The 17,720-nt window shown below is 32.8% G+C and overlaps 1 protein-coding gene across 1 annotated transcript in view; it reads left to right on the plus strand.

The window, feature by feature from the left end:
• Positions 1 to 17,720, plus strand: part of PRMT3 (protein arginine methyltransferase 3) — a 148,547-nt gene that overhangs the window by 88,043 nt on the left and 42,784 nt on the right. The window contains exons 12-13 of the mRNA XM_012552526.3: positions 4,548 to 4,735; positions 8,099 to 8,185. Of these exons, the coding sequence (XP_012407980.1) occupies positions 4,548 to 4,735; positions 8,099 to 8,185 (275 nt within the window). The remainder of the gene's footprint in view (positions 1 to 4,547; positions 4,736 to 8,098; positions 8,186 to 17,720) is intronic.

Below are 17,720 nucleotides of genomic sequence, written 5' to 3' on the forward strand. Positions count from 1 at the left end.
CTAGCACCCAGGATACCTTAGAATCAGCCAGATCAGGATAAGTAAAAGTCCTTAGTCTTTATTCTTGGTCTTTAGGGGTAGAAGTGAAGGGGATGGAAGTAGGATCTCCTCAACTGCCTTCTTCCTCGTCCACCACCAAAGTCTCTCTATGGTCTTACTTCACCCCCTAGTCCCTTCTACAGTCCTCTGTATACACCAATCATCAAACCAGCACAGGATAGTGGGAAGGGCCATTTTCCAAGCATATGCCCATAGAGTATTGTCCAATCAGTACCAAACAGTACACAGGGCAATAGGGAGCCACTGGAGTTTACTGAAGAGAGTGATATGATCAGAAATATGAGTTAAGAAAATCACTTTAGGGACTCAATGGAGGATTGGACTGGGGACATAGGCAATTATGGCAGTTATCCAAGTGTAGGATGATAAGAGTGTACCCTGTTGAGAGGAGAAAAAGGAGCATATTCCAGAGGTGTTGCAAAGATGATGTTGACAGGATTGGTGATAATTTGGATATGGATGGGGTGGAGGGTGAAGTAAGAGATAATGAAGAATCCAGGATGCAAGCCTGAGGAACTACGAATATGGTGTTGCATTCTACTGTAACAGGGAAAGGGATAGGCTAGAGGTAGGGGGCAGAGGAAGAAAGAAAGATAATGAGTTCTGATTTGGACTTGTTGCATTTAAGATGTCTGTTGGATTTCCAATTTGAGATGGTTGAAAAGAAGTTGGAGATGTGAAATTAGAAGTCAGCAGAAAGTTTAGATCAAGATGTATGCATTTTTTTACCCTATGCAATGTAGAATACCAAGTCATCTCCATCATTGCAATCTGTAATATTGGTGTTTTGTTTTTTTTTTTTCACTATAATAGCATTCAAGAATATGAAGGATTGTCTTGTGAAATGAGAGCATACCTTTGTTCCTTGACTCTGGATGTCAGAATTAGGAAACAAGGATCAAAGTTGTTAGATTTGAAGTTAAGTTAGTTATCCAATAATGAACTGGACAGTCAGAGATAAAGGCCTGTGCTTTTCTTGAGTTCTTCATATAAAATCTGAGTGATCACTTATTGGGAATGTTGAAAGGTTTTTTTGATCGGATGTGAGTTAGACCAAATGGAATCTGAGGAATCTTTCAAATCAAATTTTGTCATTCATTTTCTGTTTAACCGTAAATCTTAATATACATAAAAGTTTGCTTTGAGTTTTTTTTTTTAAACTATTTTTAAACTTGGGGTCATCATTGCACAATTTTTAGAGACATTTTGAGGGGGGAAAGGGCCTCTTGCCATCTCTGAAATTATGCCATGTCTCTTTGCAAGATGAACTTTGCTTTTCCAAGTCTTATTTGCTATTGATATGGCTGTAATGCTTTAAAAAAAAAAAAAAAAAAAAAAAAAAAAAAAAAAGTGGAGAAGTTTTTGAAAAATCTAATTTAATTTTACTGTTAACAATTGGATATTTTATATAGATATTTACATCTCTAATCAGCAAAAAGTCCTTCCTTCAAAATAGTAAGTAGTCATCTTTGCTAAATTAATCCATTTCTATTTGAAAAATTTTAGTTATTTAATTACATCCTGACTTAGGAAATAAAGAGAAAAGTAAAGACAGGGTTAATTTTAGAGTTTTGTTTTGTGGTTGAGGGATATTATTAATAAGTCAAAATATTAGTTATAGTTCAAAATCATTCCCTCTTCCTCATGATTTTCATAAATTCGTTCTTTGAAAACTTGGCATTAGGCAAAACAAAGTTATAGGGAACAAATTTACAATAACTCAAGATGTCATTAACCTTCCAGTTTGCATATCAGACATTTGACCAAACGACATTAAAGTGATTTTTACAAAGTTGCTTTATTTCAGTGATCTGGAACTAAATCTATGATACCTCTGCCTAGATATAGACATATGACTATATGTATTTGATTATTATCTCCATTTTCCTTTTTAATGGGCGTCAATGATGGACTTTCATTTCCCCGTGTTTTTAGGACTCTAATTAATGAAAAACAATTTAGCTTGATTTCTATGACTACAAATATCTTCCCTTCTTTTTCTTATTCCTTGCGCCCTCTAATTGTTTATCTATAACCATGTGATGCTGATATTCACTTGAAATTGTTTCTACAGGCTTGAAATATTATAATCTCCTCTAATATTCCAAAGTTTGTGAGCCATCTCTGAGGAATAAAGGATTTCCCATATTCATCAGTTCACCATGTGAAATGTTCTGGTGACAAATGAATTCTGGGTAGTGAGTCGAGAAGGACACAGATGTCAAAGCCATGAATTTGTAAACGGGCTGCTAACAGTGTGCTTTGTCCAATCAGCACTTTGTTAATTTCACCTGTAAGAAGGAATAATTATTCAATTATAGCTTCCATCAGACCAAAATCAAATGACAAATGTGTGAAAATCAGAAAGGAAAAGGAGTGGCAAGTGGCCTAATTTTTTTTTTTTAACCAACTGTGAGAGAGTTGGAAATAGAGAAAATCTGATCAGTACTTAGGGCTTAATTTAAATATTTTAAAACTTTCATTTCAAGGCAGAAAAATTATAAAATCTCAGAAAAGGTTAAAGTCACTTTATGTTTATTTGTTTACATGATATTCATGTTTATATGCTAAATTACCACTATAGAATTAACTATTAAAAACAAAAAATTAACTTTATTTTTAATGAGAAAATAATAATTTTCATAGTAATCCAGAAGAATGTATAGATGTAGAGTACTTGTGATTCACAAGAAGAAGCCAAAGTTCAGGGCACTAAAGTTGCTGATAGCGTACAGTTGATAAACTTCTGATGAAGCAAATGAAGTAAGTTCAGAAAATAATTATCAATATCAATTAACACCAGACATTCTTTCCACGTAATTGTTAAGTGTAGAAAAATAAAATACTTTGTAATTGACAGATAATTGTTGTTGTCATCCTTCTCAAAAAGGACCAAAATGACATCACTATGTTAGAATTGAGTTATTGTGTGTCTGACTGTGGCTGATCAGACCAATATGAGCCTCGAATACTCTGCCACAGGTTGGGCACAAATAGTTCGGAATATTGGAGTGTCTTGTGTTTCTTCTGAGCTAGTTCATTTCTGCTTTTGCTCATAGGACACACCACCTCCAATGAGGGCATGCTGTGCTGAACAGTCTTGTGTTAGTGTTTCCCATGTCATACAATCAATTCTAAAGGTCTTAGAGACCTTGAGAGTGTTCTCATCACCTTGACTTGGCCTGTGAGAGTTCTCTGTAAAATAGTCTTTTTGTCAAGCACATATTTGGCATTCCAACAATGTGGCCAGCCCAAAGGAAAATATTGCTCTGCTGAACATTTAACTCTTCTTATTGGTCTCTTAATGAAGAGCTATCTCACTTCTATTTTCTTAGACTGTAAAGAAATAGGAAGCTTTTGTATTTTTCTTTTGTAGGAAAATATCTTTATTTTCATAGTGTCCTGGTTAATTGGTTCCTTAGTATAAATTACTTTTCCAAAGTTTTATGAAACATGCAATGAATAGAGGGAAGCCTTGAAGTTAGAAAGAATTGACTTCAAGTTAGTGCTTGAGGCAATCAAGACCTTATATTATCTCTGAGTTGCTGATAATTTTGGTGGAGTGGAATGTGCCTTATGTGCCTTAAAAATCTGACATCTTGTCCACCAAGAGAATTTTGCTTTTAATGCCTATGATTATCTTTCTTTGTTCTTGACCTCTTAATCTATACAAAATTATTTGTATTTCAATTTTTTTTTTTAACTTTGCAATGTTTTAAGCAGCTTCTCTTTCAGATCCTTAAGAAAACTCAAATTTATTTATCTAGTTGGGAGAAAAGAGGAAACTTAATTTAGACTTCCTTATGCATAAAAAAACCCAAAAAGATTCCCCTAAAAACTTTATCTTCCAATATTTTGAACTTTGGAATGGAGTATTTGGTAATTAGATCTTTAGCAGCAAATAGTTGAAGGCAAGTGCACTGTTAAGGTAAAATTACTCATTTTCATTCCTTTTAAAAATTAATACATTTTCCCTAAATTGTTTCTTGGTGTTTAAGGAATATATAAATAAACTTGAATATTTAATAAATGGCATTTACAAAACTTCCATCTGACTTTAACAATTCCAGTAAATTAATCCTGTTATAACTGATATTATATCCTCCACATTCAGAGATAGTGGGATAACCATTGACATTATGAGTGGCTGTCTTCTAAAGGGGTTAACATGGACCTTAGCTGAGGCTTTTTTCCTGAGCCTTTCAAAAACTGACAGAATTTGAAGACCATTTTAACTCCTTTGTAAACCTTAGGCAAGTTACTTCACTCCCCTGAACTTGTTTCCTCATCTGAAAAATGAGGGCATTCAACTGTATCATCTCTAGTTCTTCTGTCTGTGACATTTCTGATCATTTTTAAGATTCATGAAGTTCAGACCTTACTGATTTCGCATTACATATTAGTTTAATTTTAGAAAAACAGCACTGTCCCTTTTTAAATGGAAGTGATGCTAAATTACTAAGATGGAATATATTCTTTTCTTACAGTCTACCCTGACATTTGCACGATCAGCCTAGTAGCAGTAGGAGATCCAAACAAACATGCAGATAGGATTGCTTTCTGGGATGATGTGTATGGGTTCAACATGTCATGCATGAAAAAAGCAGTTATTCCAGAACCTGTTGTGGAAGTTTTGGACCCAAAGACAATTATTTCAGAACCCTGTGGCATTAAGGTACTGTGCTAAATGTATATGCTATTTTTTAAATTTACAGTAATAACTCCAGTTTTTTTGTTTGTTTTCATCTGCTAAATGATTCAATGTTTGTATTTAATCCACTTTTCATGGGTCATCAAACTACCAAACCAAACTACCATTCTCTACTCAAAATATTCCTCAAACTGTGTCATGCCTTTCAAAGTCAATAAAATTCAAAGCATTGACACTCAATTTCATAGTCCTTCAGGTCAGATTCTGTATATATTGTTTTGTTTATCATTCTCTACTTTCTGGTTCTCTTATCTAGAAGCAGATAAGGCAAAAAGTTTTCTGTTTCTTTTATAATTCTGCTTCCACCTTCTGGTCTAAATGGTAATTTAGCTGTGTAGTATTCTACCATATCATAACTCCTGAATAATCCTAGATTTCCCTTACTCACTGCTGTTCTTAGCGTCTGCCTTATTGAACTTTTCCTTGTTCAACTGGTAGCAAGGAATTTATTCACAAAATTTAAGCTCTATTAACAGTTTTTTTTCATTTTGCAGTTATGTCTTTCTGCACTTTATAATTGTATCCCTTGTCATGCTGCCTATTAATGAGTCAAATTATATTCTGTAAATGTATGTAAAAAACTTAACTGCAGAATGAAAATTTACCTCACTTTTCTTGACCACACCTTAAATGTTTCTTCTTCCTATAGGTTAATTCAGTGACAATTTGAGGAAATTAGAGCTAAAATTATTTACTCTGTTTCTTGTGACCACATCCCAATCCTAAAGCATTTAATATATTGATGTGTGCAAAGGTGTTGATAAATGTTATTTACTCAGCATTTTATAACAGAAGTTAAGCTTTTTAATAAAAACTCACAAAACAAAAATGTAGGTAGTCTGGTAATCATGGAGTAGTTTGATATACTACTTTGTAAATTCATTCTTATGTATTTAAAAATTTATCTTTCTCTCTGGGAAGGAGCATCATAGTAGTCAATTCAACCCTGAGCCTGAAAAGGGAAAGGGGAAACTTAATTTCTCTTTCTGATGATCCCTTTGCTTACTGCCAAAAATTGCAAGAAATAAATAGTAGAAGAGAATTTTAAGACCAAAAGAATTTAAGATAGTTGGTTAGAACACAAACTTTCTGATATTTAATGTTACACTCATTCACTTATTTTTTTTTTAATTTAATAGCCTTTTATTTACAGGTTATATGCATGGGTAACTTTACAGCATTAACAATTGCCAAACCTCTTGTTCCAATTTTTCACCTCTTACCCCCCATCCCCTTCCCCAGATGGCAGGATGACCAGTAGATGTTAAATATATTAAAATATAAATTAGATACACAATAAGTATACATGACCAAAACGTTATTTTGCTGTACAAAAAGAATCAGACTCTGAAATATTGTACAGTTAGCTTGCGAAGGAAATCAAAAAGGCAGGTGGGCATAAATATAGGGATTGGAAATTCAATGTAATGGTTTTTAGTCATCACCCAGAGTTCTTTCTCTGGGCGTAGCTGGTTCAGTTCATTACTGCTCCATTGGAAATGATTTGGTTGATCTCATTGCTGAGGATGGCCAGGTCCATCAGAACTGGTCATCATATAGTATTGTTGTTGAAGTATATAATGATCTCCTGGTCCTACTCATTTCACTCAGCATCAGTTCATGTAAGTCTCTCCAGGCCTTTCTGAAATCATCCTTTTGGTTATTTCTTACAGAACAGTAATATTCCATAATATTCATATACCACAATTTATTCAGCCATTCTCCAACTGATGGACATCCATTCAGTTTCCAGTTTCTAGCCACTACAAAAAGGGCTGCCACAAACATTCATGCACAAACAGGTCCCTTTCCCTTCTTTATAATCTCTTTGGGATATAAGCCCAGTAGTAACACTCTAGATCAAAGGGTATGCACAGTTTGATAACTTTTTGAGCATAGTTCCAAACTACTTTCCAAAATGGTTGGATTCGTTCACAACTCCACCAACAGTGCATCAATGTCCTAGTTTTCCCACATCCCCTCCAACAATCATCATTATTTTTTCCTGTCATCTTAGCCAATCTGACAGGTCATTCACTTATTTCTTTAGTAATTCCTTAAATTGTTTTATTTGGCTGTATTTCTAAACTATTAATAAATTTCCCTTCTTCCCAAAAATAAATTTAAGAAAAGCCTTAATTACTAAAAGCTTTTTTTAATTTTAAGCATATATATATCATTTTTGCAGATTATATTTTAATATATTGATGTTAAATTGGAGTCAAAACCTCAAAAGCCTTTTAAATATCTATAATTCTTTAAATACTTAAAGGAATTAAGTATTCTGTGTTTCTGTTGGTATGGACTAGCAACAATTGTAGTTTTTCTCAAACTTAGAAACATATCCTTGGAGAGTTTCCTGAACAGAAAAGTCCATTATCTGTGATCAGACTAGCAGTGCGCCTCTCTACATGTGGATAAGCCAGTTTTCTCCTGTCCTACATGCTGTCTTGCTGTCCCTGAACCCATACCAAGAAAATACCTTTTGCATTTGTAGGAACTTTTAAAACTTAAAAGCTCTATTGTCCCTAGCCTTTGATAAGTCATCATCACTTCCATAATGGAATGAGGTATCAACTTTTAGTGGGGATTTTTAAATATGAAAGATAGGAAATGTCATCTAGGAACATTTGTGATATATATGCTATTTACTAAATTTGGGTCCATTCAACTGAAGTTAGTAGTGATTCCAACTTAGGTCAATCAAAAAATGTACAACTAAAGATTGCTTAGTGGGAACCAACCTGAGACAACATATATTGTTCTTAAATATATAAGCTATGGGATTAATATCAGTATGTGCATGATATAATTTGGTGAAGGTGTTATTTTTTAAAGTTACTTTGCCAAATACTAATCAAGGCTAAACTTACTTTGAAATTCTTTCTGAATTGGAATTAACCTCCCCCCCTTCTCTTTTATGAGAAAAAATTAAATAGACATGTTTAGAAGATAAGCACCCAAAACAGCATTTGGACTGCTTTGAAATGGGAAGTGGGAAGAATCTTGTAATGGGGCAGAAAGGAAAAACCAGGCAGTTGTCTAGTTTTTCTAGAATTAGGTTTTACAATGCTGTGTTTAGTTTGCTTTGTTATACATTCCCATAATAGCAAACTACTTCATATGCAAGTTCAGAAATGAAGTTCAAAAATAAACTGCTTTTCCTTATTAGACCATTTAAAAGTCAACTATAACAGCAAACATTTCCAATTGGCATTTATAATTTATAATAATCCTTTTTTTCATAATACAAGAAAGAAATCCTTTCATGTACCACTTGATAGTATTTTTTTTACAAATCATTTTTTTCTCTTTTTTTCTGCATAGCGTATAGATTGTCATACTGCATGTGTCCCTGATCTTGAGTTTTCTTCAAATTTCACCCTGAAAATCACAAAACTGTCCATGTGTACGGTAAGCCATCTAATTCTACCCTCATTGTTTTCACTAGCATTGTAGTTGATTGTGGGGTGGGATAGTACATTAATTATAGGGTTGTGATAAATGAACAAAACAATTGCCTTCGACAGTCCACATTTGCCTCTACCAGGCTGTGAAACAGATCTGTTCTAACAAATTGGTAAGCCTCAGAAAAGTTAGTTTAGTGCAGTGTAAAAAATGAACATGTTTATGTAGTGGTTTTCCCTTTGTATGTTCTAGTTCTTTTTCCCCCATTTCATTATTATTATTCCTTTGGGGTATCTATTTTCATCCTGAAAAGCAAAATGTTGTGTTTTCACATAGTGTTATCAGCTTCCAATCCTTTATTTAGGTGGTTTCAAAGAATATACATTAAAATTTCTTATTATCTGTCTTCTAAAGCTTAGTCTTAAGAATGATTTTATTCTTTAAGTGATTTGATTTATTCTCTGATTCCTTTTTATAGTTTTTTATTTCTTAATAGAACAGTCTTCACCTTTGTTAAGTGACTTGGAATATTGCTATGTACCTTGTTTCCTAGTAAATGCAACATATAAATTTAACCTCCATTTAGCTTGATATTTTTACTGGTTAATATTTGTAATATTAACAAAAAGATTCTGTGGGCAGAATATTTTTGAGTTTTGAGTTATATTTTTATAGTGAGTACCTTTACTAAATTTAAAATAACTATAAAGTACAAAGTATAAAATTAATGTGGATTCAAAGTGATATTTTTGAGGATTTGAGTTACTATCCTTGTTAAATATTTTATTTTGATTTGCCGTTAATTTATATTTAGCTTAGGGCATTTAAGTATTTTATTCAGGTGGATGAGGACTTCTTTGCTTACTTATTATCTTATATATATATTTTTAACAAGTTAACTGATTGGTCGCATGACATCTTTTAGTCAAAACTAGTCTATAATTTTGAAAACTATCCCAACATTCATGTCACTATCACTTTTATGTGCTTGATTAATCAAAAGAAAAGCCTTGAAATCTGAACCAGATTACGCTCTTTAGTCCCCAAGAACTCATACTCTTTGATATTTATGACTGAAACATTTTAGATATCAGAAGTTTCAGGCTAAATTCTAAAACTTAAACTGCTTCAGAGAGGTTGAAAAACCAGTATTGATTGAAGATTTGTGAAAAGTAACAGTATTTCCACTAGTAAAAATGAGTGCTGATTTGTCATTAATATCAAATAATACTTGTTTATAATATCTGTGCTCTTTGCATAAACACAATATATACAAATTCACAGGTTTCCATATTAAAGATCTTAAATACAAAAATTTTCATTTTTTAATGTCAAATTTTACATACTACTTTTTTTAATTTTGCTGGAATTTTGTATTGGTGCTTATATATGTTTTAATATGCATGTAAAACTATTAAACTTGTTCTCTAATATATAATAATACAGTTCGTTTCTAAGCATTCTGAAGTAAAATTTTAATCTTTTATATTGACCTGTATAAAATCACTCATGTGTTTTAGTTTCTCTTATAGTAATTACCAGAATAGAAGGGCATAAATGAAATAGTTTCTTTCAATTAGCTGACCTTAAGAGGAAGTTCTGATGTTGAAGGAGAATGAATTTTCAGCAGGCAGTTTATTTTCTACATTTTGATCATGTGCAAAATAAAAAGTACCAGGAAAAATGTGAATTGTTTTTTCCTTGCAAAGAAAAAACAGAAATAATGTTACAATGTCTTATTTGTTTGATATACTACTTGAGTTTTTGATACAAATTTGATTTCACATTTAAATATATATATATATTTGTAATATTAACAAAAAGATTCTGTGGGCAGAATATTTTTGAGTTTTGAGTTATATTTTTATAGTGAGTACCTTTACTAAATTTAAAATAACTATAAAGTACAAAGTATAAAATTAATGTGGATTCAGATATATATATCTGATATATCACAGATATATAAATATATATATATATGTATGTATGTATTTTTGGTCATTATCATATTAAGTGTTGCTCTAAGTAGTCTAGAGAGGAAAAGTACATAGAAAAAAGATAAATTGATAAAAGATGTCTTTTAATTGTACAATCTCAGTTTGTTCATTGATTTGCAACAACCTTTATATTATTAAAAGGATCTTCAGAAATGTCTACAGAGTAAATGGGTTTAAAGAGTCAAAATTTTGAATGTTGTATGAAAGCTTTGACCACACATTATTGTTTCAGCAACCTATCTCCTTGCCCCACGTTTATCACTGCAGGCCTGACACACATATCCACAGACATAGTTTTTCAAACTGTATCTGGTTGCTGCTTCTACCAAAACCTGAAACATACCTTCCTTGTTAAAAGAGAGATTAGCAGCTGTATTTTGTTGGAAAGAATCTGAAGCTACAAGGCATTAAAGAGATGTTAAAGAAAAATGAATATCTAATTGAGGCTTTCTAGTTAATATAATCAGAGAAATTGGAAGAGCATCGAAAAAGGGAGCATTTTGAGATTATCTTAGGCCTGTGCTCAAAGCATGTTAGAAATAAATACTCTCAGATTTCTTCTTGTAATCATCTCTAGAATCTAGCATCTGAGACTAGAAAAAGTATTCTTTATTGTAAAAAAAATAATTCACAATGCATATAAGGCTATAATTTCTCTGTATCCCTCAAAAGGAAATTTAAATTTGCATTTTACTGTCTTTCATTGTGCTTGAAAATTTTGTGAATATCTACAAAGTATAAAATGCCCAAATTCTCTGAGCATTTAAGCCCCTTTTTAATGTATGCATAGCTATTTCTTGCCAAATGAGATTCTAAATTTGTGGCCTAATTAAAAAAATTAAAGAGTAAATTAGTTTTTTTTTTTTTTTTAAGCACCAAAATGCTAAGAGCATTTTGTGTTTTAATTCTGGTAGTGTGTATGTGTTAGACTGATATAAGTTTAGTTAGCTTTCTCAAGATTAAGAATCTTTCAATGAGAGAAAAAAATCTTTTTTTCCTAGAATTAAAGAAAAAGTAAGATAATACAGTTTTGGTTAATGTTTTGTATTAAAGAAATTAATTTGAAGTTTATTTGCAGGGGAAGGTAAAATAGTATCTTTACAATATATTATTGTTTTGATTAGAGGATGCTGCCCTAACAGAGTTTCTTATGAATGACAATAAATAAATGAATTTAGTTTACCACATAGATGTATTAACAGTTTGAAAAAAAAATTACTTTTCCTTTTATGATGGAATGTAGATTTTTCATTAATATTTGATGATTCATTTGTCTTATACCTAACCTCCAAATAATGAACAATCAAATCTATCTTTATTGAGAATTTTTGATATATTCAAAAGCAAATACTTTAAACCTATACAAGTATAAAATAATTATTTGTGAGTTCTTAAATGTTAATACTACTTACGCAATTGTATAATTCTGTGTCTACTCTATCAATAAGCATTTTTTTTTTAAAGTGCTTACTATATTCCAGGCACTGTGCTAAGCTCCAGAGCTACAAAGAAAGACAAAAATTATCCCTACCTTTAAGGAGATCACATTCTAATGAGGGACAAAACTATATACAAACAAGCTTTGTCTGGATAAATTGGAGGTGCTCTTACAAAAAAAAAAGGCACTAAAGGAGATCAGGAAAAGCTGATTGCAGAAAGTGGAATTTTAGCTGAGACTTGGAGGAAGCAGGAAGCAGTGATAGGCATGAAAAAGTATTGCAGGCAGGGGACATAGCTAGAATTTCTTAGGTGAGCAACAAGAAGAAAGTCTATGGCATAGAATAGGTGGAGGGGAGTAAAGTATAAGAACACTAGAAAGAGGAAGGGGCCAGATTATGAAAAGTTTTAAAATCTAGCCTCGAATTTTCTGTGAAATCTTGGGTGGACAAGAGAACCACAGGGATTTTGGGGGTGGGGTGGGGAGTCAGTGACACAGCTTTAGGAAAATCAGTTTGGCACCTGAGTAGAAAATTGACTGGACTTGGGGGAGACTTGAGATAATGCCTTGATTTAAGATAGCTTTCGTTAGGACTTTAATCCCATACCAAAAAAAAGAAGAGATAGAGGATGAGAGTTTTCAGAAACATACAGATGAAAAGAGAGTTTTTTTTTTTAAATGTTTTATTGTATTTTAATTTATTTTGTTGTTATTTTTTTTTATTTTCAAAGTATATGCATGGGTAATTTTTCCAACATTGACCCTTGCATAACCTTTTGTTCCAGATTTTTCCCCTCTTTACCCCCACCCCCTCCCCTATAGAACTGGAGGTAGTCCAGTACATGTTAAATATGTCTTAGATCCATTATATTTATAGTTATCTTGTTGCACAAAAACAAAATCAGATCAAGAAGGAAGAAAAAGAAAGAGAAAGAAAGCAAAATGTAAACAAATAACAGCAGAGAGAGTGTGAGCATGCTATGTTATGGAACCACACTCAGTTCCCACAGGCCTCTCTCGGTGTAGATGGCTCTCTTCATCACTGAACAATCGGAATTGGTTTGAATCATTTCATTGTTGAAGAGAGCCATGTCCATCAGAATTGATTATCATATAGTCTTCTTGTTGCCATGTATAGTGATCTCCTGGTTCTATTCATTTCATTTAGCATCAGTTCATGTAAGTCTCTCCAGGACTCTCTGAAATCATCCTGCTGGTAGTTTCTTACAGAATAGTATTCCATAACATTCATATACTATAACTTATTCAGCCATTCTCCAACTGATAGGCACCCACTGTTTCTACTTTCTTGCCACTACAAAGAGGGCTGCCACAAACATTTTTTGCACATGTGGGTCCCTTTCCCTCCTTTAAGATCTCTTTGGGCTATAAGCCCAGTAGAAACACTGCTGGATCAAAGGGTATGCACAGTTTGATAACTTTTTGAGCATAGTTCCAGATTGCTCTCCAGAATGGCTGGATCCGTTCACAGTTCCACCAACAGTGCATCAGTGTCCCAGTTTTCCCACATTGCCTCCAACATTGATGTTATCCTTTCCTGTCATTTTAGCCAATCTGACAGGTGTATAGTGGTATCTCAGAGTTGTCTTAATTTATGTTTCTCTGATCAGTAGTGATTTGGAGCACCTTTTCATGTGGCTACAAATAATTTCAATTTCTTCATCTGAAAATTGTCTGTTCATATCCTTTGATTATCGATTGGAGAATGGCTTTGAATTATTATAAATTTGAGTCAATTTTCTATAGATCTTAGAAATGAGGACTTTATCTGATCCTTTGGATGTAAAAATGTTTTCTCAGTTTATCGCTTTCCTTTTAATCTTGTCTGCATTAGTTTTGTTTGTACAAAAACTTTTTAACTTAATATAGTCAAAATTATTTATTTTACGATCAATAAAGATATCTAGTTCTTCTTTGGTCACAAATTCCTTCCACCTCCACAAATCTGAGAGGTAAACTATCCTGTATTCTTCTGATTTGTTTATAGTATCATTTTTTATATCTAGATCATGAACCCATTTCGACCTTATCTTGGTATATGGAGTTAGGTGTGGGTACCAAAGAAGAGTTTTTTAAGAATGGGTCTGATAGTAGGGTTTTTTGTAGGCAGTGAGGAACCACTGCCATTTGACAAAGATTAAGGGGAAAATGAGGATGATCAAGTGGGCATTATTCTGAAGAGGATGAGATGGGATGGAATCACATCTTCAGGGAGAGAAGATTTATTTGGTAAGTAGAAAGATCATTTCTTTATGTACAAAAGAGCAAAGAAGAAGATACTGAAGGAAAGGCATGTTAGGGATGGGAGATGAGATGGGGAGAAGAGCAGAATGCACCTGGAAGTACCTCATGGTTTTCCTATTAAACATGAAAAAGCAAGGGTAGGGGGGACAAGGCAGTGAGGGACCATTTGAGGAGAGAGAGAAAGGTTCAGAAAAGCTGAGTGGTAGAAAAGGCTAATGAGTCTGTGTGGGAAGCTTAAAGGGACTGCCTTCTTGCAGCAAGAGTCCAGCTGAGATTACATAACAATTTTTAGTGGACCCAATTAGCCTAGCTCTATGGTATTTAATCCATTAAAGACAATGGAAGATTGAGAAAGATAGTACACGGTTGAACTGATTCATTCACCAGGGGATCAAAATGAGAAAGGGAATAGATTGTAGTCCCTATAAGATAATGGGCAGAATGATATTTAGCACATGTATTGACTTTCTAGCTACTTTTATAAACTCACTGATGGCCAAATACTTTTCTTCCCCTAATAACCAACTCCCCTAAAACCTCTTTCCCCCATCCATTCCTACTACAGTGAAATGTACATATACCCAGTACTCATAAAAGTGCCTGTTGAATAAATGAGTTATTTAGTTTAAATTTTTTTTAATGCTATGTTGGTATATATAATCCTTATTCTGTGATCATAGTGCTTGTATTGCAGTGCATGAATTGAACCCAGATCTCTACTCACTCCAAAATGCCAAGTGATCAGAAATGTTTTTCTAAGCATTTTTTAAGCTAAATATTACTAAAATAAGATAATTCTTGGACTTAAAATTAAAATACACTTTGTTCTTTTTATACAAATCTCTTGTACAGTAATAATATTGTTGTAGGTGTCCAGACTGTGTAAAACCTAAAAGAAAATAGTTATCTTGACATTTGAGAATCATCCCTTTTAAGAGAAATCTCTGTCTCCATATAGAGAACTATTGACCAATTAATAACTATATATGGACAGAGATGAGAATAACAGTATTTAATGTCTTAGTGGCAGCTTCAAAGGTGAACAGAAAAGATTCTAAAAGGAGCCAGAATATCCACATTTCCCAAGGGAGAATTTGAAGTTAATGATTATGTTAGTGAGGTGAGTTAAAAACCACTAGAAATAAAGGGTTCATTCATTCAGTGATATTAATTTAATGAATACAAATAAAGTGAAAACAAACTCATTCAAGAAACTTCATAATGAGCATTTTAGAAGTAACACTACGGGATAGAAGTTTAGGAGGTATCAAAAGATGAATAAAACACAACTTCAGTCTTCCAGAACATTGTAATCTAATTAGGATGGGAAAGGAATAAGTCATACAAAAATAACGTATGATAAAAAATATATATGATAAATATATGAGTGAGATGCAGAAAAAATACTGTGAAAATTTGGGAATGGAAAAGATTCCTTTTGACTGAAGGTAAATAAAGAATATTTAAGGGGGGGAGCTATGCCTCAGAAAGTGAACAGGATTTCAAATGACAAAAATGTAAAAACATTCTCACAGTAGGCCATGGTTTAAGCAAAGGCATGTTGAAATGTGTTTAGGAAATAATAAATAAACTATTTTTCCTTAATTATATAACATGTGAAGAGATGGAATGGGAAATAGAGCTTGAGAAGTGGAATAGAGACTGATTGTAGAAGAGCCCAGAATATTAGGCTGAGGACCTTGGCTATGATTCAGTAGATAGAGATTCCATTTCCATTTCATGGAATGCAAAAAAGGTTAAGGTATCAGAAATGAAGAGTTAACCGTGTCAAATGCTGCTGAAAAGTCAAGGAAAATGAGAACTGAGAAAAGGCCATTGGCTTTGCAAGTAGAAGATTTTATGGACTTTTGAGAGAGAGGTTTCTTTTAAAATATATATATTTTTTTAGTAAAGCTTTTTATTTTCGTGGCATATGCATAGATAATTTTCAACAATGACCCTTGCAGATAACCTTGTGTTCCAATTTTTTTTCTCCCCATTCCCTATCCCCTCCCCTAGATAGCGAGTAATCCAATGTATGTTAAACATATACAATTTTTCTATACATATTTCCACAATTATCAGCTACATAAGAAAAATAAGATCAAAAAGAAAAAAATGAGAAAAAACAAAATGTAAGCAAACAACAAAAAAAGTGAAAATACTGTGTTGCAATCCACACTCACTTTCCACAGTCCTCTCTCTGGGTACAGTAGCCTTTCTCCATCATAAGACCATTGGAACTGGCCTGAATCACTTCATTGTTGAAAAGAGCCATGCCCATCAGAATTGATCATCATATGATTTTGTGTTTGCTGTATACAGTAATCTCCTAGTTCTACTCATTTTATTTAGCATTAGTTCATGTAAGGAAAGAGAGGTTTCAATGGAATAGTAGAGAAGGAGGTCTGATTATGGAGTTGTAGATAAAAATTTTGACCTAAATCTTGAAGTTTTCATAAGACCACTGTGCTATGCATAGTTCATAATAAATGCTTTAGTGAACAAATCAACTTTTCTTTTTCTAAAAATGTTAACAATGAAACATATTCAGTGCACAGAGAAAATGTACAGACCAATAAACCTTAATCCTAGTGGAAATCAAAGAGATTATAATGAAAATCAGTCAATGGATTAAAAAACAAAAGTTAATGTGTTGATTTTTATTGTTCTTGATGGAATCAGAACAAATCTATAAGCATTTTACTTATATTTTTTAAGCTGTATTGGTTAAAGAGTTAACTTTTTAAATGTTTTCTTGTTCTTTTCTAGTGAGTAATTATGAAGATTACGTTATATTTTTCTTTTAAGATAAAACTTAACTATTCCATCTGAAATTTTAGTGATCTGTTCAGTCTTGGTCTTGGTTTTCATTTTGTTTTTTAATCAAGCTTTAGTTTTTTTCATTGGTTTAAGAAAATGGCAAGATTAGTACATTTCTTTGCAGTTAGAGTATTTAAACCCTCTTTAAAGCTTTTGAGATTCTTCTGACAGTATAAAACTGCCTTCTCCAAACTCGTTGCTGAGTATTAAATCAGTTCTAAGTAATTTTGGTGCAAGTTGACCTAATTTTGACCTTTCAAAGCTAATAAACTAAAGAAACTAGTTAGGAAAGCACATCTGTGCTACTTAGAAAAAAAAGTAAAATTTGTCCTAAACTTACATCATAGATTTTAGTAGGGCATCTGGTAAGTATTTTTTTAATTTAATTTAAATGTTTTAATAGACTTCTTTAGTGGGATTTTCTGTCTTTTTTCCACCAGCATTTCTAATTATACAATGCGTAACAAATAATTAGTGCCATTATCTTGATATATGAAGGAAAATTAATTCTCTCTTTCTCTTTTTCTTTCTCACTCTCTCCCTTTGCCCTCCTCCTTCCTCTTCCCCTCTTTTGGAGGGGGGGAGCAGAATTTGGTGGAGAGGAGAGGAAGTAGCAGTTACTAGTGGCAAATTAAGAGTTCCTTCTGTCTAGTAAGAACATAACATTTTGAATCAAATCTGATCCATCTTTTACTGTTTCTAATGTCAAAGTCCTCTGATATCAGCCTGATGTTTAGCATCTCTGCCCCTAAACTTATCTAACTTTCCTCAATCCATTTTAGAATTATTGATCCCTGATTTATTACTCAAGACTTTGCAGACTGGCTTTTGAATTTGGAGTTTCTACTTACATTAAGAATTATCATGATGACATCACTAGATGGTTGGGTGGATCCAAGAAGGATCTAGACTTATCTTGTTGTTCAATCATATCTGACTCTTTATGACCCCATTTGAGGTCTTGGGGTCCTGGAGTGGTTTGCCACTTCCTTCTCCAGCTCATTTTACAGATTGAGGC

This window comes from Sarcophilus harrisii, chromosome 6, assembly GCF_902635505.1.
Source record: "Sarcophilus harrisii chromosome 6, mSarHar1.11, whole genome shotgun sequence".
In the NCBI taxonomy this organism is placed as follows: Eukaryota; Metazoa; Chordata; class Mammalia; order Dasyuromorphia; family Dasyuridae; genus Sarcophilus; species Sarcophilus harrisii.